The 26,876-nt window shown below is 48.5% G+C and overlaps 3 protein-coding genes, 1 long non-coding RNA gene and 1 pseudogene across 5 annotated transcripts; 1 reads left to right on the top strand and 4 right to left on the bottom strand.

Moving 5' to 3' along the window:
• Nucleotides 1-98: 98 nt before the first annotated feature.
• YPEL3 (yippee like 3) lies at nt 99-3,187 on the bottom strand. Its single transcript, XM_016155039.2, has 4 exons — nt 2,432-3,187; nt 2,299-2,342; nt 1,986-2,094; nt 99-597 (listed from the first exon to the last, which is right to left on the bottom strand). The coding sequence occupies exons 1-4, from the start codon at nt 2,546-2,548 to the stop codon at nt 508-510; spliced, it is 360 nt and encodes a 119-aa protein (XP_016010525.1). The 5' UTR covers nt 2,549-3,187; the 3' UTR covers nt 99-507.
• Nucleotides 3,188-4,627: 1,440 nt separating this feature from the next.
• On the bottom strand, nt 4,628-10,359 carry GDPD3 (glycerophosphodiester phosphodiesterase domain containing 3). The gene is made up of 10 exons (XM_016155023.2): nt 9,688-10,359; nt 9,376-9,418; nt 9,005-9,140; nt 8,880-8,925; nt 8,604-8,722; nt 8,440-8,529; nt 7,978-8,111; nt 6,607-6,666; nt 6,451-6,502; nt 4,628-4,824 (listed from the first exon to the last, which is right to left on the bottom strand). Exons 1-10 carry the CDS (start codon nt 9,824-9,826, stop codon nt 4,696-4,698), a joined length of 948 nt encoding a protein of 315 aa, XP_016010509.2. The 5' UTR covers nt 9,827-10,359; the 3' UTR covers nt 4,628-4,695.
• A 122-nt stretch (nt 10,360-10,481) lies between these two features.
• On the bottom strand, nt 10,482-17,066 carry MAPK3 (mitogen-activated protein kinase 3). Of its 2 annotated transcripts, XM_016155022.2 has the most exons (9): nt 16,882-17,066; nt 15,663-15,845; nt 13,686-13,875; nt 13,384-13,500; nt 12,997-13,111; nt 12,468-12,599; nt 12,193-12,302; nt 11,945-12,099; nt 10,482-11,105 (listed from the first exon to the last, which is right to left on the bottom strand). In XM_016155022.2, exons 1-8 carry the CDS (start codon nt 17,055-17,057, stop codon nt 11,977-11,979), a joined length of 1,146 nt encoding a protein of 381 aa, XP_016010508.1. In that variant the 5' UTR covers nt 17,058-17,066; the 3' UTR covers nt 10,482-11,105; nt 11,945-11,976. The 2 variants fall into 2 exon arrangements, with proteins under 2 accessions (XP_016010508.1, XP_016010506.1); XM_016155020.2 differs by having other exon boundaries at nt 11,945-12,302; nt 16,882-17,062.
• Nucleotides 17,067-17,263: 197 nt separating this feature from the next.
• LOC107515813 lies at nt 17,264-24,376 on the top strand. The gene is made up of 3 exons (XR_001598125.2): nt 17,264-17,390; nt 18,261-18,375; nt 24,323-24,376. It is a non-coding gene; the product is annotated as an uncharacterized LOC107515813 (long non-coding RNA).
• A 1,412-nt stretch (nt 24,377-25,788) lies between these two features.
• Nucleotides 25,789-25,907, bottom strand: LOC118607211 (annotated as a pseudogene).
• Between the last annotated feature and the right edge of the window lie 969 nt (nt 25,908-26,876).

Below are 26,876 nucleotides of genomic sequence, written 5' to 3'. Positions count from 1 at the left end.
CCTACCCACTGCCCCACTGGGGCTCAGAAGAGAACAGGTCTAAAGAGGCAGGAATATGCATTTGAGCCCCCCCTTCCCGATTCCACATGAGCCTGGGGCTGTCTCCACTCCATCGCTTTATTATGTACAAACGCTACAGAACAAGGGGAGCAGACACGAGTGCGGTGAGAGTGTGGCCCGGTGGAAGGCGTTCACAGGGCAGATGGTGCGTTGGGGCTAAGAGAGCAGCACACGGGCCATATCTATAGGGTAGGAAGGGCAGGAAGAGGTTAAAAACGAGATCCAAGCCAGCCAGATCGCAGGGCGGTGCGGGGGTGTTGTCCACCCTCTGATTTTCCCCCAAGGTCACAGTGCATGCAATAAAATATATGTACAGGAGCTGGATCCTTCCTCTGCAAGTGGGTCTAGGTCCAGAGCTCCCTTCCGGCGGATTTCGCCCTTCGGAAGCCAGTGGCGCCCCCTGGCGGCCAGGCCGGGCTGGAGCCACATGCGGCAAGAGCGTGCGGGTCAGTCCCAGCCGTTGTCTTTGATCATGTGGTTAAGTTCAATGATGTACTTCCCCTCTTTGTACTTCTGGCTGCTCTCGAAGGCCTGTTCCTGAAAGGAGGGAAGAGGCTGACAACCCTGGAACAAGGGCCTTAACAGGGACAGGGGCTAGGGCATGGATACGACTGGCTGCATTTCACATGTGAGAAAACTGTCACCCAGTGAAACCAAGTCACCTGCCTACAGACACAGAGCTAAGTGGGTGGGCCAAATTTCTCACTAACGGGACAAACAGAACTCACTGACTCATGGGTACTTTTAAAGTACTAATGTTGGCTCCAACAATGAGAACATAGAAGTTTCTACAAGATCCAGGAATTACAAACTGGTAGCCTGAGGGCCAATTTTGGCCTACACGTGTGTTTTGTCTGGCCAAAAGAGTTTAATAAAAATAACTTTGAAATACTAAAATATAGGCAGTCCATGCGCACTCTGGTTTGTCACAGAATGCTCCTTCCCCGTGAATGTTTCTTCTTTTGCAGGCCCACAGTATCTGCTTGGCCCTGCAAGCATTTGTTTTTGACCTCTACATCAGGCCATCTCTTTATTTCACAGAGGTCCAGAGAGGCCAAGCCACCTGTCCAAGAACACAAAGCAAATCTGTGGTAGGACGAGGGGTGAACTCAAGGTAAGGGCTGACTGCCTGTCTCTGCCTGTGGCAGCCACACCGAGAGGTACCACAGGTCCAAAAGACTGCAGTTTCCCAAGAGCATCTTTTTTTTTTTTTTTTTTTTTTTTTGCTGCATCTAATCTGATCCCCATAACAATCTTGGGTGCTGCGTGGTGGCTTTATTCTCCACTGCCAGATGAGGAAATTCAACTCAGGTAGTGAAATCAGACCCTGGACAGCAGTACTGGCAACAAGAGCCATGGAAAAGGAGTCTCATGGACCTAAGCGCCATGTTGCTGCAGGGTCTTGGGCAACTTCTCTGATCCTCTGAATGACAACAGAAGCTGGGGTTAAGGGTTTGGAGTTAAAAAAAACAAACAAACAAATGTAGGATTCTGGTCCCTATTCTGTTATTTACTTGTGTGTGTGGCCTTGGGCAAGTTACCTAACATCTCTGGGCCTTCCTTTCTTCTTCTGTAAAGTAGAGATAATAACAGACTCTACCTACAGGATTGTTATAATGATTAAATGAGATAATATATGTCAAGCACTTAATAGTACATGGCAACAGCATGCAATAAATGGTAATTCTCATTATATACTGATCTCTAAAATGGGGATGCTTGTGCCTGTGAGGAGAGGGATGGATGGGTTCAGAGAAAAATTCTAAAAGCCCTTGTGGAATATGAGAAGAAAACATGGTCAGGGGATGAAAAGACAACTTAACTTGTGTGAGCTGGACCTATGTATGCTGAAAGATTGCCAGATGACTACTTGCGATGTGAGGTCAGGTCAAAGGCTAGTCTGGGATCAGAGGTCACTGACTCACATATTTCCAGCCCAAAGTGGTCTTGCAGTTCTCGCAGTGGATGTCAGCAACAGCATGAAGGCCTGTCAGCAGCACCCGCTCCTCGGCTGGCCCGCAGCCCACGTTCACCCTGTAGGGATATGGGGACAGTCCCAGGGAGGGTCTGACCATCACAAAGGCCCCTGTCTATCCAACTGTGTCTGTCCTTAGCATCTAAGAGAAGGGTGATCATAACCTGCTTGAACCAGGGGACTCTTGGAGTCTCAGCATGATGCCAGGGGTCAGGGGTCAAAATAAAGGTTGAGGAAAGAAAGAAGGGAGGCTGAATACTCACACAGAATTGAAGAGGTAGGCACGCCCCTGACTGCCCTGGAAGGACTGAACAGTGGGAGGGAGAGAGGAGGGGGTCAGGGCTGCCAAGCAGCCCCTCTAGCCTCCTATTCCAGTCCCAACTGTGATCTGGTTACCTTGGAGATGAGGTCGTCGTGGTTGGCCAGGTGAGCGCGGCAGTGGGCACAGCTATACCTCCGGTGACAATCATCCAGGTAGGCCTGAAACGTCTTGGGCTTTGAAATCCGCACCATGGCGGGGGCCGGGGGCAGTGGCCCCACGCGGGGAGCAGCCCACGGGGAGCAGAGGGAGCCCAGTGCCTGCCAGAAAGGGAGCGAGTGGACTGTCAGGACATGCAGGCACACCCAGGGCCATGGGGACTCTCTCTGTCACACTTGGCTGCTGTCTCCTCTCCCCAGAGCCAGTGGCCTCTCCAGAGGCCAGAGCCATCCCAGTTTTGACTCACTGAAGAGGCCTCAAGTTGTACCAGTGGGGAAACTGAGGCTAGGAGGAGCCCAAGATGAGTCACCCACTTGCTTTTGGCCACACCCCTGCTGAGCTGGCAATTGAAGCTGGAGGAAGGGGCTTTAGAGTAGATGATCTGTCAGTGCTCTCTTTAGGGCATGCATGGAGGGGCTAGGAATTGGACGGTCTTTAGGATATGAACCGCGGGGCGAGGGTTAGGGGCGACTCACTTTAAGCTACAGGGAGTTCACCTGGGACAAGGGTTCCTCACCTGGAGAAGGCAGGGGGCCTCGCTGAAGATGGAGGGTCACCTAGGAGGGGAGGGGCTCTTACCTGGGGACGCTGAGGCCTTGTCTATGCCGAGGGAGTCTTACCTGGATCGTGGGGCCTTACCTGAGACCCTGGGACTCACCTGGGGCGCGGGGTTGGGGGGCGGGCGCCGGGGTAAGGGGGCACTCCTCGTTGGAGGGGCAGGGGCGCAGGGCGACACGCAGCCCTGGCCATGCGGGCCTCACCTCGCCTGGGCGTGCGGGGACCCGGTCCTCCGGGGTGGCCTGGCCTGGGAGTGGGGGGCGCTCCTGGTGGGCGCCGTACCCCCAGGCCCGGGTTCGCAGCCGCCGCGACTTGTTTACACCGAGACCAGCTGCTGCCGCCGCTGCGGCGGGAGGGGGAGGGGGCCGGGCCTTGGTCCCGGCGGTCTCAGTGGCCAATAGGCGCACGTCATGCAAATGAGGGGGCGCGTCACACAGCGGCCAGCGCCATCCTGGGCTACCCTTCCCCCTGCTCCCAGCTCCCGCTCGCCCGGAAATGCGGCTGCGGCTCGCTACCCAGCCAGCCGCCCCTCTGGCCTTCCGCGAGGAGCAAGAACCTGAGGTACCTGACCTGGCGTGCGTTAGGAGGCGGACAGTGTCTGGATGCACGCCTCGGAGACATAATAGTCGTAATTTTCTGCGTTTACCCACCACCGTGCCCCACTCTCTTAATCCCCGCAGCAATCCTATGAAGCAGCTTCTGCTATTGTTCCCACTTTACCAGGGAACTGAGCTTCAAAGAAATCTAGCATCTCTCCCGAGGTTATCCAGGTGGTAAGAGGCAAAGTTGGGGTTCTCGATTTGGTCCGATTTCACAGTCTTTGCCATAGCACCAAGGGCAGATTCTTGGAGTGGAAGAGCTAAAGGTGTCTGTTAGACCCCTGGGAGCCAGAACTAGGAACAAGCCAATTCCTGCGGAACATCACCTCCTCCAGGCGGCATCCTCCCCTGATGTCCCGCCCCTCCAGGCTTGAGTTTGTGTCTGCTGAGGGCTTCCCCCTTTCCCTTCCTCAGATCCCATCGTCTGTTTAAACATGTGTCTGCCATACTAAACTTGGCTTGTTTTCTGCAGTAGCTCAAGTACCCTGCCTAGCCTAGAGTAGTCAATAAATGTTTGTGAAATATGTGCTTCATTAAATTAATAGGTACTGGGGCTAAAGAGGGCTGAAGAATTTGGGAAGCTTCTGGAATAGGAAACCTGGGAGTGGAGGGTTGAATGGCTGAGGTAGCAGATGGAAGTGCTATGAACTCAGCTGTGTCAGTCATTCCCACCCTCAGCAGCCAGGTGAGGAGGCTCGCGGGGCAAGTCAAGTCCTTTGGCCTGTGCCTGGTGTTCTTAATGGTCTCAGGAGAATGGAACCCTTATCTGTGGCTCTAAAGGGACATTCCTGAGGAGAGTTGAAGCTAGGCTGGCACAGGGTGTGGCATTCTGTATCTGGAATGTGACGGAACCAGTGGGTCAGGCTGGTTGGCCTTAGGCTGGCCTCTTTTGTCCTAAGCTGCCATTTTTGCAGTTTTCTAGGATCCCCAACCATCATTCTCCCCAAACACAAAGGCATGGCTGAAAAGAAAATATTTATTAGGGAAGGAAGAGAGAGAAGGCAAGGGCCTCTGGCTCCGAAGGCCTAGGCAGCTGCTTCATGGTTGTCCAGGTAGTGCCGCAGAGCTGTGGGGTAATCAGTGATGACACCAGTGGCCCCTAGGCTGTAGGCCGCTTCAAAATCCATCTCTTCATTGAGGCACCAAAATATCACCTGCATGGGGAGGGAGGGGCTTGTAGTTTCCAAACGACTTTACCTGGAACTGCCACCTTGCAACCAGATGGTCGGGGCTCTCCCCCTCTGTGGAGTGGTGGTATGCTGGGAAGCTGATTGGTAGGTTTTCAGGAATTTCGCAACTGGTTTTAAACACAGCCATTATTAAATATTAAATTATATAACCTTGCAATTCAGTAAACTATATGAAAAACCAAAGTAATAAATACTAAAAATTCACCACTTCCTAATAATTTTAGTACATTTTACTGTTACCTATGCTCTGGAGATTATTTACATCTGTTGAATGTGTACAGTGGAAATACTCTATAACGATGTGCTACCTCACATCTCTTCCCAACTCTGTGTTCAGTGACTTCATGTTGGTAGCCTGAAGTTGGCCAAGGTGGGAGTATATACACCAGGAAAATGATCTAATGCTCAAATTAGAGTGCTTCCCCTGCCTTGGAGTGCCAGTTATGGACTGCTACTCTGCATCTTCCCTGCCTCCTGAGTCCTTTCCTGTGGCACTGATGTAGGCAGAGATAGTATTTTTCCTGGGCAAGTCGCTGGCCCTCTCTCTCGGTTTCTTAATGTGACAACTGAGAGTTATGGTCCAGACTCCTAGAGTTGTGGTGAAGCCCTCTGGAATAGGAGCACTGATCTGCAAGAGCCACATCATCCCCATGCCTCACTTGCCCCTACATTCAATCGGTGGCTTTGCTGACCCTTCCATCCATCCCCACTGCTGCCACTGGAGGCCAAGAGCCCAAGTTCTGTCAGTGGTGGCAGCAGCCTCCTCATAGGACTCTCTGCTTCTACAATGGCCCCCATAATCTCCTCCACATAGAGAACCTCATTCAACAAACATTGGATCAGGTCTCTCTCCTGCTTAGGGCCCCCCAAAAGCCTCCTTTCCTGGGCTGAAGTCCAGGTTCCTTACTGAGGTCCACGCACTGCCTGCGTCAGCCTCTGCTGCCTTCTCCAGCTCCCTTGTGCTGCTTCCTCCAGACTGCAGCCTGGTGGAAGCCCTCTCGGTTCCTCAGACTGCCAAGGCCTCTTGCTCCTCTGGGCCTTCCTCCTGCCTGAGATGCCTTCCCTGTCTCCTCCCCTTCAGCCAGCTCCTCACTTCTTCCAGAAGGCCTTCTCTGACCCCACACACCACTACACTGTTTCCTTACTGCCTACTGGTTGCCCCTGCAATGGCCTGTTTCATTTCCTTCCTCTGCCCTTGATGGTAAACTCCCTGCTTCATCCCTAGTACAATAGTGTCTGGAACTTACTCTTAACAAAGGTTTGCTAATTAAATGACCTGGTCAAAGCTGATGCTCAGGGGAGTGGGAGGAGCTGGGCTACGCTGGTCTTTACCCAGCTCCCATCATCAGGGCAGGACAGTTTAATACATCACAATGGCTAGCATTTATAAAGCCCTGACTAACTACCAGTTACATATCCAGAAGAGTTAACTACACCATTATCCCCATTTAACAGATGAAGAAACCAAGACTCAGAAGGTGACCTGCCCAAAGGATCCAGCTAGTCAGTAGCAGAGCTGTGACTGGAATGCAGCGCTAGGCCCACGCTGTGAACCATCCCCTTGCTGAGGGGGTGGTGGTCAAGGCTCACCTGCACCCCTCGCTGCTCCAGGTGTTGGATCAGGCTTTTCCTCATGATGAGCCTGGTGGGAGGGGGATGGCAAAGACCAGGATAAGAGGAACTAAGGAGAAGGGCAGAGGCAGGTCTCTAAGGAGACACTCCACCCAGCCTTATCTCCCATCTCACCATTTAGAAACCACAGCCCACAGCTGGTTCAGGCCAGGACTGGAGAATGGGAAGTAGGTCCTGCAGAGAGGTGATGTCATGGTCAGCCTATGGGTCTCTCTCTGTCACAAGGGTGGGTAGTTGGGTGGCAGTGACCCCTGACCAGTGAAACCCACCCCCTTAAGAAGAACCTTTGCAGTTGCCCAGCTGAACAATTCATCCATTGTTCCGTGAGATCCTAATCCTATATCCTTGACTCCACACTTTGAGGGTGTTCACTTGCTTCACCATTTTATAGGAAAAGAAACTAAATCTTGGAGAGCTAAAGGGACTTGCCTGAGGTGACACAGCAAGTCTGTAGTGGGGCCAGGACCAGAACCCAGTGTGATTTCCAATCTGGAGGAAGTCCTGGCAGTTGGGCCTGACTAGCTTCCTGAGACCAGACTGCATTTAGTGGGTCGGCTACTTGCCCCTAATTGTCCCACCCCAGGGGTGACTCCAGAGGCTTCACAATGTCCCATGGCAGGCTTTAGTATCAGACCCAGGGCAGACTGGCCTCTGTACTTTCAGCTGTGTGGCAGCCTTGAGAAAATTATAGAACCTCTCTGAGCCTCAGGTTCTCCATAGGTACTACTGAGTCATGATTTCTGTACCTCCTGGGGGTGCTACAAGGTAAAGCTCAACTAAACATCCTTTAGGACATGAAAACACTCTGTAAATCCTGTATAAAAGTTATGTACACAAAGTTGTAACGTGAGTCATTGTAGCAGGGATTGTGCGGCTGGCTGGGAGCTTTCCTCAGGACAACAGAGGGGAGCAAAAAGTATTGGGGCTGCCACAGAGAAGTTCCCAAAAGTGAAGGGAGGGGCCAGGCCTGAGAGCTGGTGAAGTATCCAAATTCCTGATACTCTGTGCCCAGCTGTTATTTTGTTAATCCATGTCTCCCATGGAAAAACACTTGCTTTTCCTTTTGAGAATCAGAGAGTAATGCTATAATTTACATCTGTCTCCCTAGCAAGGTTGTAAGCTCACTGAGGGCCTTACCCCACCCATATTGGTCTTATCTATTAGTGTAACTGCACCTGGAACAGAGTAGGCATTCAATAAATATTTGTTGGATGAATGAATAAATGAACCCTTTGTCCTAAAACTCCATCCACATCAACAAACATCTGCATCGAATTTCAGGGGGTTTTTAGACCCCTTAGTATTCATGAATGCTGGATGAGAACCACTGTCTTCAAAGCACCCTGGGGGTTATCCTGAGGGCATCTGGGGGAGGTTTGGGGCCCTATGCAATGGGGCTTGAGACAGAGGAAGTATTTTTCTGAGGACAGAAGCAGCTGGGGGCCTGGGGAGGATGAAGAAGGGAGACGGCGACCCTGTGGGTACCTGTTGATGATGGTGGGCAGGAAGCACATAAAGAACTTCTCGGGAATTGGGATGAAGGGCAGCAGCCCCACGTAATAGAGCAGTAACAACCAGAATCCTCGGCTTACTGTGAAGCAGAATGGCATCTCGGGGTTCTGGGAAGCAAGGGGAGGTGAGAGAGCGATCAGTCTGCTCCTGGGAAAGCAGAGTAGAGGCCTGGGCTGCAGGGGAAACAGTTCTGGACATTCAGGAAGCCCAACTACCTGCAGGATCAAAGCCGCATCTTGGCCCAGTGTTCAAGACCTAAATGTACCTTCCCTGCTCCCACCAGCATGCCTTTGCTCACATACTTTCCCCATTACCTCACCTCTCAAAATCCTCCAGAACCCCCCACAGGCTCTTCTAGCCTAGGCCCCTCAGGGTGGGCTGGACTCCAGCTCCTGGGAGGAAGGGCCACTGGAGCGAGGAAGGAAAAAGACTCACGGCAGCCCTGCACTTCTTCATGACTGAGCTCTTCTCTGAGGCCCAGATGGTGATTTCACTGCGGTCAAACCTCCTCACCAGGCTTGCTATCTGGGAGGGGGTGGAACTGATGGGGAGTCAGGCCTTCTCCAGCCCTGGCCCCCCAACCTAGTCTGTAGCACTACCTTATGAATGAGTTGCTCGTTTTCCCCTTTGACCTCCACACTCATGGGTGTCCGAGGGAACCTCTGGAACAAGTCCTCTAGACGCACCATGTGCCGGTCTGACCCATGTGCAAAGTGGCCTGGGGGAAGTTGTGGGAAGAGAGATCAGAGGAGGATTGGTGGGGTAGGGGTAAGAACCCATGGGATAAGGGGCAAGTTCCAGAGAAGGAGAGCAGATGTTGAGTCTATCACCCTACATGGGCTGGACCAGCCCAGAGTCACAGTCAATACTCTTACCAGGTGAGAAGTAAACTTCCAGCTCCTCCTTGTAGAGGGGCAGCTCCTGGGGAGAGCAGGAGCATGTCACCAGGAGGCATGTGTGGAGGCTTTCTGGGTATGATGGGAGCTGAGGCAAGACCCACCTTAAAGTCCAGGCTGCTCACATCCCTATTCACGCCTGACTGGCGCAACAGGTTCTCATCATGGGACACCACCACCACACCGTCCCGTGTCAGCTGGCAGTCCAGCTCCAGGAGGTCGGCTCGCTGAGTCATGGAGCTATGGAAGCAAAGATCAGTGGGGTGTGGGACATAGGGATGGGCCAGACCGCAGGCTGGTGTGATAGTTCAGGGCAGCATGGGGGGAGTTAAGGGTGGAATGTACAGGCTGTACACTGCACACCGCTGGGAGGCTCCTGTCACCCAGGCCAAGAAGTATATGGCACTCCTTGGCATCATGCAGCACACGACCGGCACGACCTTACCCAGCAACTGGGGCAGGTAGGTGCACTCACTTCTCCATGGCCTCCATGGTGTTCTCCAGCCTCTCTCCAGATCCTGTGTGGGGAACCACAGTGGGTCCCTCCTTCTCCCTTCCCCACTGCCTCATCACTCCCATCAGCCCAGGTTGAATAGCCTCTTCTTCCCCATTCCACATCCTGCGCCACTACCCTGCTCTCCTACCTTGGTTTCTGCCCTCTCACATCCAGCTCCTTGTGCCTACTCCCCTGCTGTCCACCCTGGCACCTGTCTTGCTATCCTCACTCCACCCTCAATAGCTGCCATGCATCCCCGCCACCCCCCCCCCCGCCCCCCATCCAGCTCACCTCCCCGGTGGGCCCCCAGGCGGGGACAGAAAGCTGGAACCCAGGGTGTATGCAGCAGGCGAGGCCGGCGCAATAAGAAGATGGAGAGCAGGACATAGCTACCCAGGGTGGGCAGAGCGTAGTAGAGCAGAGAGCTCATGGCGGTACTGCCTCTCTGGGATCCAAATGCTGTGAGCTCAGCTGTGCCTGATAAATTGTGCTGTCTTGCCGACTGCCTGGCCAGTTTGATGTAGGTTGGTTCCACCACTGGCCACCACCACGCCCCTGGGACCTGCTGAGCCTGCTGCTGGCTGGAAGCCAGGCTGCAGGGCTCAGCTGGGGATAGAGGCAGAAGGAAAGGCCAAGTGGCTCTGGCTCTCACACCCCCAGGCCCGGTGCAGACCCCAGCACTCCTCTCTCCTCAGCCACACAGGGCGAGTCAAGTCCTCTACCACCAGGTTTGCTACAGCCTTCCCCCTTCCCACTGCTGTGTGTGGCCAAGGGATGTAACACACTGCCTCTTACTATTTCCGGAGAATCTGGGGGTGCCCCTGAGTCACCCTGGAATCACCCGAGCCAGTTAGACAGGAAGCCAATGGAGAGGGTAGAGAACAGCGACTCTAGGGAGAATTAACCCCACTCTGTCCAGGAATCTGGAGCTCCTTACACTCATACTCAGTCCTGCTCAGGGAGGGAGTCAAAGGTCACTAGGGTCAGGTAAGGCCACAACTGGGAAGTGGCTGGGCTGAAGGTCAGTCCTCAGAGCAGCAATGGTTAGGGACGCGGCATCAGCGAACAAAGACAGAGCCAGGGCATCATATACACATCTCTATATTTATATATTAGATACAGGCAGGGGGTGGGCAGGGGCACTGGGCTCTCCACATGCCCCCTACCTCCACATCTGTTCACCCACACACAGAAGCAGCGGGGGCACCAGACGTGGCAGCTTGGGGCGGGGGGTGGGGATGGAGGAGGGTGTAGGCCTGGGCCCTACTCCTCGGGAATACTTACTAGCCCTTGAGCCTTAGGAATGTTCCTTCAGGGAGATGGGTGGGGTTTTAGTGAGGTGAGTGGGGCAGGGCTGGCCCTGAGTCCCTAGTCAGTTTCTCCCATCCCCCACCACCCCTCAGTAGGTCATGGGGCAGCAAGAGCCCTTTGATTCCAGAACTGCCAGAGGCTGGGATAGCTGGGGTACAGGACAGCAGAGCAGCTGAGGGGAAACTGCTCTTGGGGCCACCTGAGCCCCTTCGGTCCTGGGAATGGGGGGATGACAGGATGAAGGGGGCCTTGGCCTGCCTAAAGCAGGGTGCCTGAGCAAAGCAAGAGAAGATGGCCAGGCCCACCCTCTGCCCCAGCCTGGGCTGCTGGAGTCTGGGGTGGGCACAGTGTCCATTTTCTAACAGTCCGGCAGAGGAGGGGCAGGCAGGAGGCAGGGCCTAAACAAAAAGGCAGGCAGGAAAGGAATCATTAGCACCCATGAAAGCTGCTGGCCAGAGCCCTGACCTCAACTTCTCTCACTCATCCTCACAGTTGAATGGGATGTTTCTCAGTTTCCTTTTCTGTAAATGGGAATAACATTAGTACCTATCTCACGGGACTACTATAAGGATTAATGAGTTCATACTCAAAAGCCTCTTAGAACAATGCTTAGGGCTCCGTAAGTATTTGCTCTCATTATCGGGACTGTCCGCAGGAAACCAAGGCACAGAGGTGAGGTGTTTTACACAATATCATGCTGCTTTGACTAAGTGTCAGAGCTGGGGTTTGAACCCAGGTGTGCCTGCCCTCCTTCTGTCAGGCTGCAGCCGGCAGAAAGTCAGAAAGGAGACTGGGGATGGGAAGAAGAGCAGTGTGGATTGGGGCAGGCCTCGCAGGTGTGTGCACTACCGACCCGGGCACCAGGTGTGAAAAAGCTTGGGTCAGACAGCTGCTGACCCAAAGCGATTACTGTCCCTCCTGCCTCTCTGCCCATACTGGAAGAGGCAAAACCTGGCTCCGTTCCTCAGATGGGTGAGACGGGCCCTCAATGACCTCTAAGGGCCTAGAATAGCTACTGGGGCTGTTGCAGGGTGCTGACAGGTGGGAGACATTTAGGGCTGGGGGAAAGGAGGAGGGACATGAAGACTGATGGACCGAGGTCTATGGGCAGGCTCTGGCCTTTCTGTTGTATACACATGGATTATACACATGAGCATAGGCAAGCTTTTGACTGTATGGTATATTGGGTACCCTGATTTCAGGGTGAATCTATGCATGGATGCTGGGGAGCACTCACCAGGCCCCAGGGAGCAGAGGCATCTGTCCACCTTAGGGGGCCTCCAGCACCCCAGGCTGGAAGCGGGCTGTCTCCTGGAATATGAGCTCCTTCAGCCGCTCCTTGGGTAGATCATCCAGCTCCATGTCGAAAGTGAAAGGTTCCTCGGCCACCGGCTGGGGTGGCAAAGAAGTAAAGCTCAGGTCAGGTACTGAAGGATGCCTACCCACCCACTTACCCTCCAGTCCAGCTGCTGGAGGCTGGCCCACCTCATCTGTTGGGTCGTAGTACTGCTCCAGGTAGGGGTGAGCCAAGGCTTCTTCCACTGTGATCCGTTTATTGGGGTTAAAGGTCAACATCCGGTCCAGCAGGTCAAGGGCTAGGGAAGGGCAGGAATAGGGGGTCAAAAAGAAGGCTGTGGAGAGTTCCCAGAAGTATGGCTTTGCTTCTCTGTTCCCAGGGGGCCTGCCTACTCAGGCAGCTGCTGGACCCATGTAACCTCTCTGCACCATTTTTACCCCACATCAGCCTCCATGTCTCTCACCTTTGGAGTCTGACTTGGGAAAAAGCTTGGCCCAGGCCACCTTGGTCTTGGAGGGCAGAGACTGTAGATAGTTTCGGGCCTTCATGTTGATGATACAATTCAGGTCCTCCTGAGATGGGGAGCCCAGGATACCTGTGGATAGGGCAGGTGACTTGGTGAAAGATCTTTTCTTCCTTCTGGGAACAGAAGGAACCAAGAACAAGAGCCTCACCAACCCACTCCAGGCCCTGACAATGGGTTGGACAACAGTGCCCACTCCCATCCAGTACTATGGTGGTGAAGCAAGAGGTCTGGATTCAGGCCGCCTAAGGGTGTATCCCAGCTCCAGCCCTTCCTAGGTGTGGGGCGTAGCCTTGCTTTTCCCACCCATCAACTGTGGATAGTATCTATATCTCATTGAAATACTATGACATCCTGTAGGGACTCCACATGTGGCAGTACTCCTGCAGACTCACCGACCATGACTCTAAAGAAATCTCACCTCCAATAAGCTAATCTCCCTTCCACTCTGCTGGGCAGGCCCCCTCACCCAGAATATGGTTGAGTTGGTCCAGGTAGTGCTTGCCAGGAAAGATGGGCCGGTTGGAGAGCATCTCAGCCAGAATGCAGCCCACAGACCAGATGTCGATGGACTTGGTGTAGCCCTGGGGAGGAGGACAAAGTGGTTGGCTCCGGGGCCAGTCTCAATGGGGCACTGTTGTCCAGGCCAAGCCGCTACCCCAACCTAGCTTCAAAACAGTGAGCAGAGGCCTAGAAGAGCTAATGCTCAGCTTCTTTCCAAATCCCAAGGACCAGGGTCATGTGACATGGCCCAACGGGTAGACTTCATATATCATGGGGATCAGTGCCTGGCTCAGAGGTGGCTCCAGGGCTTTCTGGGACCCACTTTCCCTTTGGGGGTGGATGGTCCCCCTACCTTGGAGTTAAGCATGATCTCTGGGGCCCGGTACCAGCGTGTGGCCACATATTCTGTCAGGAATCCAGTGTGGTCATGCTCAGGATCGGCGATCCGGGCCAGGCCAAAATCGCAGATCTGGAATCCAACCCAGGCTGCTAAGCTTGGTGGTCAAGGCCTCCACGGCCCAAACAATCATAATGCCCCACCTCTGCCCATGCTGTTTCCCTTTGCTTGTGATACTCTCATACTCCAGGGGACTACCGGTCACCTGGAAGCCCCAGGCCCCAAGGGAGGAGGGAAGAGGCAACCAATCCTCTGACCTTAAGGTCGCAGGTGGTGTTGATGAGCAGGTTGGAGGGCTTTAAATCCCGGTGGAGTACGTTGGCTGAGTGAATATACTTGAGGCCCCGCAGGATCTGGTAGAGGAAGTAGCAGACATGGTCGTTGCTCAGCTGTTGGCTTTTGAGCAACTTGTACAGGTCTGTCTCCATCAGGTCCTGAACAATGTAGCTGAGGATGGCACCGGAGACCCCCAGGTGGGGGTAGCAGAAGGCACTTGGTTAAGAAGAACGGGCTCTGGTGACTAGGTTTCACATCCCCTCCAGCTGGTACCCCGATGATTCAACAGATCTGCCAACCCATATAATGAGCTGCACAAGGCCCGCACTCAGCAGCTGGGCAAGGGGGCCTCTGCTACACCTTGGCTGGTGACTCTGAGCAAAAGCACTTTGGTTCTGTGGCCTCAGTTTCTCTACTGGGAAAATGAGAACAATAAACTATAGGAGGCAGGAGAATGTCACAGTTAAGCACAGCAGCTCTGGGGTTAACCTGCTGGTGTCTGAAATCCCCACTCCACTGCTCATTGGTTTTATGACCTCAATCTGTCTGCACCTCTATTTCTTCATCTGTAAAGTAGGGGTAAGAATGGTTTTTTCGAGAGTGGTTGTTATGATGAGGTGAGAAGACCCACATAAAACAGCTGGCTCAGTGCTTGGCACGTTGTAAGTATTCAGCAAACATGAACCAGTATTGCTATCATAAATGCCTGAGCCACATGGCTATTGAGTGGGTTAAATGAGATAATGTATGAACAGCATCTGGCATGCAATAGATGTTTGCTTAAAAATAGATGCCTGCCTTATGGGAGTGGTTTGTGCAAGACAAATGAGGAAAAACTCCCAACAGTACACTCCTACTCAAAGAGTGTTTGGCCATACATCAGATTAAACATAATACATACATACATAAATGTCACTTGGCTTTCTCTGCAAAGATAACTGCCTTTTAAAAGTACTGTCTTTTAGAATCAGCCTCAAAAGGGCCTTCTTAGAACATCTGGACCAACCCTGCTGTTTTATAGACAAAGAGGCCCAACAAGATGCAGTGACTTGCTTAAGGTCACAGAGTAACTAGGGTTGAGCATGGAGGTTTCCTGCCCACAGTTTGTGGTGGGCGCTGCAGACACTGCAAACAAATCCCCATGCTTGGGTAGAGAATTGGGACTGACTGGGCATGGGTGCGGTGGTGGAGAGGTGATGGGTGTTACAAGCTAACAACAGAGCCAGGCAGGAAGTGGACAACAAACTAGGAAAGTGATATGGGGGGGAGGGCAGTAAAGGCAGGGCTGTCCCTCCCTGGGCAAGGTGCAAGTCCACAAGTGATTAGGGTGGGGCTCTGAGCAGGAAGTCCTGGAGAAAGACAGACAGGATCTCATTTGGGGGAGGAGAGGAGAGAGCAATAGAAGCACTATTTTAGACTTCTGAGCCTCGGTTTCCTCATCTACAAAATGGATCTGAGGATACCCATCTCATAGGGCAGTTGGGAGGTAGAACTGGAAACATCAAAGCCCTAGGCATGCCCTGCACCTGACTCATAGTAGGCCCTCAAGAAAGGGCAGTTTTCTTCCTGCCTTCCTGCCTTCTAGTCTGAGGACCGAGAGAGGAAAGAATCCTCATCTGTTAAACAAGAACTGACTGTGGGCAGAGGCTGGATCACGCCACAGAACTGCACATGTCAGAAGACAAAGCTCCCATAGAGACCATCTTGCCCAGCCCCGCAAAGAGGCACAGCGTAGAGAAGAGACTTAACCAAGGCCACACTGATGGGCTGCAGCAGGCCAAGATTTATCTGGGGCCTCCCAGTCCTCTTACACTCTGTGGCCTCTTTTCTGCTAGAAGGTTTCTTTTACTGGGTTTGTTTTGAAGGGTGACAGGGAAGAAGGAAAAAGAAAGCCAATGTTCTCCCAGCCCAGTTCTGAGGCTGTGCCTGGCCAGCCATCTGGCCGAGGTGAAGGATACACATCCCTCATGGCTTCCAGGGTGGGTGCACGCAGAATATCTCGGATGCCAATGACATTCTCATGGTGGAAGCGCAGCAAGATCTGGATCTCCCGCAGTGTGCGCTGGCAGTAGGTCTGATGCTCGAAGGGGCTGATTTTCTTGATGGCTACGCGTGTCTTGCGCACATGGTCGTAAGCTGAGCTGAGAGGGCCAGAGAGATGTTGTTGATGTGGTCTTACAAAGGGGGAGTCCAGGCCTGGTGGCCCCACCCAGGCCTTGGCGGGGAGGGAGCAACAGAGGGTTCTGGCAAAGTCATAAACAATGCTGGTTCCTTCCTGCTGTGAAGGCCTGGATTCTCCAGGGAGAAAGCTGGGGACTAGCCAGGCAGCCCTTCAGTGACTTCACAAACAGAGGAAGAGACTGACCGCTCACTGACTTCCCCTCTCCTCAACTCTTTCCATTCTAGTTGCCCTGACCCCTCATCCTCCCTTTCCTATGATGGGCTCCCTCATGCCAAGAAAGGTCCAGGGGCTGGGAGATGAGTGGAGGACGAACAGTGAGGCAAATACAGTGAGAGAGAGGGAGTCAAAGGAGGGACTGGAGGGAAAGGATAAGGCGGGCAGGGTTGTCTAGGAGAGGTACCTGGGCAGCAGAACTGTTCCCAAATGAACAAAGGCCCAGAGCACACAGTGGGGATGGGAAGACACACAGACTCCTCCTAAAAGCTCAGGAAGGCACTCCTGGACCCCTCATGGCTCACTGGACCCTGGCCCAGGCCCAAAGCCTTGCCCCACCCTGCCGAGCCCTGAGCTCAGCTCTTCTCTCCCAAACTCCTTGGCAAATCTCACTGGGGGAATCTAAGGCATCTTTTCCCCAAAGTAGGGTCCTTCACTCCTTCTTTACTAAGGATGTTTCCTCTCCAAGAATACTTATTCTCTTCACCTCATCCCATGTCTATAAGGTCCCCACAGCTCCCTGGCATGTACTTCGATGCCCTTCCCTTCATTACAGATCGGTCAGTTCAAGGCCTCCGAGCCCCTTCTACCTCGAACGCACTTAGCGCCCCCTCCCTCAGAAAGCACTCAAAGGCCCTCTGCCTGGGACGCTGCCCAGACTCCTAAAGCCCCTGTCTCTTCGGGACGCTCCGATCTCCACTGCCCAGAAAGTACTCAGCGCCCCTCCCTGAACCCCCAGCCCCCTACGCAGATACATCCCCTGCCCCGGAACGCCCCCTCACCTGACCATGCCATAGGCGCCCTCGCCGATGTACTGCAGTTGCGTGTAGCGCGGGCCCACGTCGAACGGCTGCCCCTTCACTATCTCCACTTCCCCAGAGACCCCCGGGTCGACCCCATCAGCTCCCCGGTGCTCCCCGCCTCCGCCCCCCTGAGGCGCCGCCGCGGCCGCCGCCATCTCCACTCCTCCCCTCCACTCCTCCCCTCCCGCCCGCTTGCCCGCCGCCCCCGCCTCCCCGCCTCCCCGCCTCCCCGCCTCCCCCACCGCGGCCCCGCCCGAAGCCCTGCCCCTTCCCGCCCGCCTGGTCACCCGCGGAGCCGCGCGCGGTAGGCCCCGCCCCCCGCGCGTCCCCGCGCCCGCCACGTGACACGCGCTGGTGCGTGCCGTGCTTTCCCACCCTTACTACCCAGGTCCTTGGCGCTGTAGGGTCCTTCTACTCCAGTCAACCCCGGGGCTCCCCAGGGCCGTCATGAGAAAGTCTAGACCTTCTCACCGAGTGCAGAGCTACCAGTAAGGCTGTCCGATGACCTTACCCGGAGCCACCCAGCAAGCGTGTGCGGGAGCTGGGACCAATGGCCCCGGCAGAGCCTCTGCAGCGGGAGGAAGCGGGCTGTGGCTGGAGATGGAACCTTAAGGGAACCCTCACCAGCCCTCTATAGAGTTGGGCCTCCCTGAGCCAGGCTCGCTCGTCCCAAGGATGAACGATCCCGTCCATAGCTCACAGTAGCCTGAGATGGCTTCCTCACAGATGTGTTCTGCCTCTCACAGATGAGGAAACTGAAGTCTGAGCAGGAGCTGGTGACTTGAAGTCTCTCAGACAACTGACAGGTCCAGACTGGCAGCCTGATGGCTTTCATCAGAGGCCTGAGGGGAGTGGGCTAGGGACCTGGCCGTTGCCAGCAAATGTGTAGCGAGGACAGATAACCTAAGCTTACCTTTACATGGACCAAAGGGGAAAGGCGAGAAAGCTGCATGCAATGTTGACTGGGTTTGATTAAAATACACCACCAGGCTTTTCTTGAAAACGGAAACATAGGTGACGTTTTTGCTTTGGATTTGGCAAAACTGGAATCCTGTCAAGATTATCATCTTTTGATTCTGTACTAAACTTTATAGTTTACACAGTTATTTGACCACTTCACTTTCTATCTTAGGACAACCCCACAATATCAGTGTCATCTGATTTTCTTAGCTGGATGAGCAGGGGCCATGTCTTTTTTGTTCATTACTGTACAATTCCTGGCACTTGTACTCTGAAATTTTTTTGAATGGATGAATCAAGTTTTACAGATAGGGAATCTGAGAGTTGGGGAGCTGAGACCCAAAGTGATACCTTCTGATGCAGAGGCAGAGGATCTTTTTAATTCAATTGTCTTCCAGGACCATAGACAGTTAAAACTGAAGAAAGGGCCCTCAGAGACCATCCAGGCTGTACCCCTCACTCTCCGCGAAGATGTGAGCTCGAAGCTTCAGAAAACACATTACTTAGGCCTCAGTAAGTAATCACATTGTCTTTTTCTCCCTTAGAAGCTGGGTGTAGGTCCTTATGTGCATTATAGATCAAGAGACAAAGTGGAACAGTTATTATGATTCTGAAATTGTTCATAATTAGAGCTACAGCCACGCACTCTAATTCAGATTAATAAGACCAAGTTGCTGGTTCGCAATAGCCCACAAGTCAGTGAAAGTTCGAGATGCTAATTAGATAAAAAAATTTTTAAGTATTCATTTGGTAAGCTCTTGAATGGCACTGTGTGGAAAGCTCTGAGCTTGACACTGTGGCTGATGAAAGATTACTATATAGTGTGAGTTAGTGGCTAAGAGCAAGAGCTCTCTGGAGTCAGATTGCCCGGGTTAGACTCTTATCTTTGCCACTTAACTCACTGTTACCCTGGGAAAATTACCTACTGATTTCTCTCTACTTGTGGAGTTTCTGATCTATTGAAAAGAAAAGATGCACATACATAAATCTATTTTTTATTTTTGTGTATTCAATAAACACTTTATTTAAAAAAATTTTAAGTTTATTGGGGTAAAATTAGTTAATACAATTTATATAATTTTCAGGTATATATTATAGTTTGACATCTACATATTCTATTGTGTGATTACCATCCAAAGTCCAGTTTCCTTCAGCTACCATATATTTGATCCCTGTTACCCACTTCACCCTCCCTCATTCCCCTATATTTGACCCCCTTTACCCCAACTACCTCTCTCCTCCTCCCCCTACCTGACCCACTAGTTCATTGTCCATGTCCCTAAGTCTCTGTTTGTCCTGTTCAATTTGTTGCTTTTAGGTTTATATCCTACATATAAGTGATATAATGTGATTTTCAACTTTTTCAGTCTGGCTTTTTTCGTTTAACATGATTATCTTGAAGTCCATCCATGTTGTTGCAAACGGCAGTATTTTATCTCTTCTTATGGCTGAGTAATATCCCATTGCATATATGTACCACAGCTTTTTTAGCTAATCATCTATCGTAGGACATTTCAGTTGCTTCCAGTTCCTGGCCACTGTGAATAATGCTGCTATGAACATTGGTATGCAAATATCTTTTTGGATATGGGTTTTCAAGTCTTTGGGGTAAATACCCAGCAGTGAGATTGCTGGGTCATATGATAGATCAATTCTTAGTTTCTTTTGTCTTTACTCATATTATCCATCCTATCCAATTCTTTGTTTTTAGAGGAACCTCCATACTGTTTTCCATAGTGGCTGTACCAATTTGCAGTCCCACCAGCAGTGTATGAGGGTTCCTTCATAAATCAATTTAATACAAGATAGGTGGATGTAATATATGGTGTGTGAGCTCAGGGATGGGTGAGATTGGTCTTTCTAGAGAAATGAGGAGGGAGTAATGGAGAAGGTGGCATTTGCATCATTGAAAAAGAAGCAGGGTTTCAAAAAGTCGGGATAGAGGAAAGACATCGAGAAGAATCTGAGCCCTGGCATAGATTTGTCCAATGTGGCTGCAGAATAAAGGATAAAGTGGGGTTCAGGCTGAAGAGGTAGGTTGGGGCCAAATTGAGGAAGGCTTTGGATTCTGGCAAGGAGTTTGGATGTTACTCAGTAAACAGTAAAATCCTTTGAGAGACGTTTGCCAAATCATTTTGCAATTTTAGGAGAATTTAGTGACTCAGAGAAGACACCATGGAGTTCAGAATGGAGCCAGTCCTGAGCGAGAATGAGTTTCCTGGCTTACTTAGGAAAGGCTGTTATATCCAAAGGGGATGCCTGCCACCTCATGCTGTATCATAGTCTCACTTAAAGCCCTGTGACTGAGATTCCCCTCTAGTGGCTGAGGTTGGTACTTCCTTGGAGATTGGATTGGGATTTCTTTGTCTTTTCATAGATTTACGTTCAACTAACATAGACTGAACATCAAATCTGTGCTGGTCACTTTTATGTACTTTATCTATCATCCTCGCAACAGCCACATGAAGTAGATGCTATGCACATTTTACAAGGAAAAAAAAAGCTTACCGAACTAAGGAGTTGGACGGAGCTTGAGAAATTACCTTCATCAGGTAGCTCGTTACCTCACAGCTCGCTACACTGAATGGATTTTTCTAACAGCTGCTATTTGGCTTAGCTCTCTCCTCATGGATCTGCATAGACTAAGTCTTTAACCACTTATCTATTTGTGATGTCAAGGTCAGAGGGAGAGGCCAGTGGGTAATCTGCCCAGGGTAACACAAGCGAGTAGCATTTCAAGAGTGCCAATTAACTCACCTAGCCAGCACCAACCTAGAAGGCAGCAACTGTATGGGAATAGGGATCAAAACACAATGATCTATTAAGATTTAAGTACTGACCATTTTTAAACAAACAAATAAACAAACAATCCCTCTGTTATAGTTTTCTTGTGATACTCCTTCATATATTAGACATTAGCTATGACCCATCATGTCTCCTCTGGAATAAGCATTTCTCGGCCGATCCCTTCTCTGAAATCTGTGACCAGCTCTGCCCGCCCCCACTGGGCTCTTTCCCTTGGCTGTCCCTTCGAATTGTCTTTCTCCACAGCATCTCCCTTAGTTATGTCATATTCCTGTAGGGTCAGGCTTTTTCCTTTATGTAAAATCTCTGTCGTTAGCCACTGTCTTTCTCCCTGATTCCAGTTCAAAGTCTCAGTGTTTGCCAAATGGCTTTATTGGGAGGCTAGCCGACACATAAAATTCAGCATGTCCAATGAAAGTTGTCCTCAAAAACCTGTTTCTCTTCCAGACTCTGTTTGCTTCAGTACAAACACTATTCTCTCAGAGTTGAACCTTGTTATTTTCTCATTTTTTCATTTCTTTCCGTATCTAGCAAACTCCTTGCCATTTTATCATCATAGTATTTCCTGAAGCCATCGCCCTTACCGTTGATAAAACTCTAATTTCATGTTTTTATTTCTTACTTTTTAACATTTAAAATAATTTCAGAACTTACCAAAAGTTGCAAAAATAGTTCAAAGAATTTCTGTATACCCTTCATCAACATTCCCTAAATGTTACATTTTATATAAACAGTACAATTATTAAAATCAAGACATTAACATTAATAGAGTTAATCTATAGATCTTTTTCAAATTTTACCAACTGTTCCAATAATCTCTATTTTCTGGTTTAGGACACAATTCAGAAATACATGTTACATTTAGTTGTTATGATTCTTTCATTTCTGGTAATCTGGAATATTCCCGTAATCTTTTTTTTTTTTTTTTTTTTGGTGGGAGTGGTTCTTTCATGACCTTGACACTTTCGAAGATTACAGGCCAGTTATTTGGTAGAATGTCTCTCAGTTTGAGTTTTTCTGATGTTTCCTTGTGATTCCTCATTCCACTTTGCATTTACTATCTTATTGTGCTATTACTGTTGTATGAAGTAGCCTCCTTTTCTTCAGTCTTCTTTCTGCTCAGACACACTTAAAACACAGCCCTGATGAGATTCATATTAAGCAGTACAGCAATAAGAAGTCAAAGACCCCACTCAAACAGACTTAAACAAGAAAGGAAATTTATTGGCTTACATCAAAGCTTAGAGGTGGATGTTAAGGCACAGTTGGCTACAGGAACTCAAACAATGTCATTAGGACTTTAGTCCCATCTCTGAGCTCTCTGTTCTTTGGAATGAGTTCCATTCTCAGGTGGTTCTTCTCGTGGTGGCAAGAGGGCTGCTAGAAGTTACAAATTCATGTCTGCTGTTTTTTCTATTAACTCCAGCAGGGGAAAAAGCTCCTGTCTGTCTGTCTGTCTGTTTCTGTCTCCTTATAACTAAAACCCCAGATGTGACTCTCATTGATCATTGGTTCTGTTTGGAGCCTGTACAAAGCCCTGAACCAATCAGTATGGAATTGGAGGTTTAGTTAGCTCTTCTTACATGACACAAACTGGGCTGGGGGAAGGATGGTTATCTAAGGAGAATTGGGGTGCTCTTTCCAGAAAGTGTTGAGCAGGCAAAACAGCAGTCTGTTACAAAGCTTCTGTTTAGAAATTCCAAATTCCTCCCTTTGACCAACGAATGAAGACGAAATTCTTTTACCAACATCTAAGGTCCTATTTACTTTCACTCAAATCTATCTTTTCAGGCTCATTTTCTAGATGAGCCTTTTGCCCTAGCCAAACTGAATTTCTCTGTGGCTTTCATACCATACATATTCCTGCTTCTTCACCTTTGTTTATGCTATTTCTGTTATTTGGGATGCCCTTTATGTGGAATTGGTTTTTCAATTAAAGGAATCCTTTCCATCTCCAGGATTAGCTAAATACCACCCTTCGTGAGGTGCTTCTGATATTCTCCAGCTATTCTCCAAGCATGTGCTATGCTTGTACTTATTTTTAAAGCAAATGTCAAATTCATAGTACATTTATCTATATACTCATTTTGCCCTCCCTACTAGAGTGTAAAATTTCTTGAAGGCCATAATGCTGGTGTATTTACTTTTAAAATCTCTCCAGTATCAAGTAGTGTTTTGCACTCAATAAATATTTGTTGAGTGAAGGAATTGAATATTTACAGTATGGTCTCCAAACCCTTTATCAGTTGGAACGTGCTTTTCTAGATGAGCTCAGGGTTGACTGTGTTCCTGTTAAAATGTAGCATCCAAAATAGAATGCCATTTTCTATATGTAGTCTGACCAGTGGGAGTATAGTAGGAGTATTGCTTCCTTTGTATTGGCCCAATATTTTATTCACCTCCACATAAATCCCTGAATCCCGATCTAAAATATATGCTGCTCATATGCCTCCCTCATGGAGTTCTTTTCTCTCATGCAACTTATCACAATTTGTCATTATAGATTCATTTGTGAAGTGGTAGAATGCTGTGATTATAAGTGTGGGGGTTGCAAGGTCCCTCTCTCTCTTTCTGCTTCTGTGAATTCACAGAATTCACAGGAGTGATGAGGTATACCCCTATTAACTGCAGAAGCTTAGATTATATTATTTGAACAGTCCTGTTATTGAGCACTTTTGTACCTGGTAGGCAATGGCTAAATTGAAGGGGGAAACCGAGTGCCTCCCAAGTGTGAGATTTTTTGGGGGGTGGGCGGGTACATGACCTTATTTGCTTTTTACACTAGGCTTGTGAAATAGACATCAACCTCTTTTCACACATGAAGCTGGGGTGGAAAGAGTGGGTGACTTGTTCAAAACCACACATTTGATAAGTGTCAAGACTGGGACTCTGCATGTCTATCTGACCTTCCAAGAAGGCTGAAAACAGGTTGCCTAAGGCCATATTCAACTTATAGATATATATTGCTTTGACCACACCATTTTGCTTTTTTTAATGTGAAAAACAAAGCAAAACAAATATAAGCTCTGGAATCAGACCGCCTGAGTTTGAATCCTGTCACTACTTATCAGTTATTTAACTTCCTTAGTTTTCTTATCTGAAAAAGAAGATATAGTACTAACTTCCTAGGAATGTTAAAATTTAAATGCTTTTATATGTGAACCTGGGTGGGGTTTTATCAAGTGTAAATTTGTGATAATAAAACTGATTCTTTCTGCTTCACAAAATTGGTAAGTATAGAAAAGTTTTGAAGATTTTTTTTCTTTTTGATGCCTATAGCACCTGGTCTTCCTAAGTGGTCTCCCATCCAGGCCTGACCTTGCTTAGCTGCTGAGATCAGACAAGATTGGGCACATTCAGGGTGGCATGGCCATAGACAGTTTTGGAGATTTTTTAATATGTAGTTTTTAAATATGCCTTAAAACTTCAAAAGATACAGATATTCATGTTTCTTATCATTAAAGATTCCTCCCTAAATTAACATCAAATTTCTATTGTTTTTAAAATTAAGATAATATTTATATTCAATAAAAATCTGTCCGTTTTAAATATACAGCCTGATAAATTTTGGTAATTGGATATAATCATGTAATAATCGCCTCTATCAGGATACAGAACAATTTCTTCAAACTAAAAATCCCTCTTCCAAATGTAGGAACTAAACTGAAGGACCTTGGAGTTAAAGAGGATTTTATGAATTTGACCTCAAAGGCACGGGATCAAAGGAAAAATAAATGAATGGGACTATATCAAACTAAAAAGCTTCTGCACAATAAAAGAAACCATCAACAAGGTAAAGAGACAACCATCCGAATGGAAAATATATTTGCAAGCAAAGCCTCTGATAAGGGCCTAATAGCCAAAATATGTAAAGAACTCATACAACTTAATAACAACAAAAAAATAAATGATCCAATCAAAAAATGGGCAGAGGACCTGAACAAACACTTCTCCCTAGAGGACATACAAATGGCCAACAAATATATGAAAAGACGCTCAACATCGCTAGCTATTAGGGAAATGCAAATCAAAACCACAGTTAAATACTATCTCACACCTGATAGAATAGCTATAATCAACAGGACAAGTAATAACAAATGTTGGAGAGGATGCAGAGAAAAGGGAACCCTCATACACTGCTGGTGGGACTGCAAATTGGTACAGCCACTATGGAAAACAGTATGGAGGTTCCTCAAAAAACTAAGAATTGATCTACCATTTGACTCAGCAATCCGTCTACTGGGTATTTACCCCAATGACTTGAAAACTCATATCCGAAAAGCTATTTGCACACCGATGTTCATAGCAGCATTATTCACGGTGGCCAAGAACTGGAAGCAACCAAAGTGTCCTATGATGGATAATTGGCTAAAGAAGCTGTGAGATATATATCTATATATCTATAGATATATACCTATAGATATATATATATATATAGAGAGAGAGAGGAATATTACTCAGTCATAGAAGAGATGGAATACTGACATTTGTGACAACATGAATGGACCTCAAGATAATCATGCTAAGTGAAATAAGCCAGATAGAAAAAGTTGAAAACTACATGATATCACTTATATATAGGATATAAACCTAAAAGCAACAAACAAACAGGACAAACAGAGACTCATGTACATGGACAATATTAGTGGTTACCAGAGAGTAGTGGGGAGGAGGAAGGTAGATGGGGTAAAAGGAGTCAAATATGTGGTGACAGAAAGAAATCTAACTATGGAAGGTGAACCCACGATATAAATGTATATATGCCTCACTGTTAAAGTGCTCAGCTGAAACTTAGCAGATTTCATTAACCAATGTCTCCATAAGAAATAAATTAATTTTAAAAAATAAAATAAAAATCTACCTCCCAGTGATTCTGTTTTCCAAGCAATGATTGCGCTACTTTCTGTCACTCTAGTTTTGCTTTTCCTAGGATTTCATATAAATGAAATCATACAGTCAACTTTTTGAGATATAATTTATATACCAAAAATCACCATTTTACAGGTCAGTGATATTTATTTGTTTGTTTGTTTGTTTAATTTTTAGGCAAAGCAACTCTTGGTTGACCCTCACAGATTGCAAGGACCTTGTCAATTTACAATCCCTTTTTTTTTTTTTTTATGCCTACAGTACCTGGTCTTCCTAGGTGGTCTCCCACCCAAGTACTAAACATGTCCGACCCTGCTTAGCTTTTGAGATCAGATGGGATCAGGCATGTTCAGGGTAGCATGGCCATAGACTGGTCAGTGATATTTAGTATATTCACAAGGTTGTTCCACCATCTCTACTATCTAATTCCAGAACATTTTCAATCACCCAAAAAGAAACCCATGCTCATTAGCAGTCATCACCCATTCCCCCATCCCTCTGGCCCTAGTAATCATTAATCATAAATCCATCACTATGGATTTGCCTGTTTTGGACATTTCATATCAATGGAATCACATAATCTGTGGCCCTTTGCATCTAGCTTCTTTTATTTAGCATGTTTTCAAGATTCACCCAGGTTGTAGTGTCTGTCAGTATTTATTATTATTTTTTATGCTGGAATAATATTTGGTTGTATAAGGATACCACATCATATATCTACTCATCATTTGGTGGACACTTGAGTTGTTTCCACTTTTTGACTATTATGAATAATGCTGTTATAAACTTTCATATACAAATTTCTGTGCGAATATATGTCTTCCATTGTCCTGGGTATATACCTAGGATTAGAATTGCTGGATTATATGGTAACTCTGTTTAACCTTTTGAGGAACTGCCATACTGTTTTCCACAATGCCTGCACATTCCCACAAGCAGTGTATGACGGTTTCAATTTTTCTGTCATCATCGACACTTTTTATTATCTGTCTTTTAAAATTATATCTATCCTAGTATGTGCATGTGAGGTGGTATCTTGTAGTTTTTATTTGCATTTTCCTGATGGCTACGTGCTTATTGGCCATTTGTAAATCTTTAGAGAAATGTCTATTCAAGTCCATTGCCCAATTTAAAATTGGGATGTTCGTCTTTTTATCATTGGGTTGTAAAAGTTCTTTATATATTCAGATTATTAGACCCTTATCAGATATCTGATTTGCAGATATTTTCTCCCATTCAGTGGATTGTCTTTTCATTTACTTTAAGTACAAAATGTTTTAATTTTGATGAAGTCCAATTTATCTATTTTTTTCTTCTGTTGCTTGTGCTTAGGTTTAATA

The sequence above is a fragment of the Rousettus aegyptiacus genome, unplaced genomic scaffold, assembly GCF_014176215.1.
Source record: "Rousettus aegyptiacus isolate mRouAeg1 unplaced genomic scaffold, mRouAeg1.p scaffold_m13_p_8, whole genome shotgun sequence".
NCBI classification, from domain to species: Eukaryota; Metazoa; Chordata; class Mammalia; order Chiroptera; family Pteropodidae; genus Rousettus; species Rousettus aegyptiacus.
This window is presented reverse-complemented; position numbering and strand designations above follow the sequence as displayed.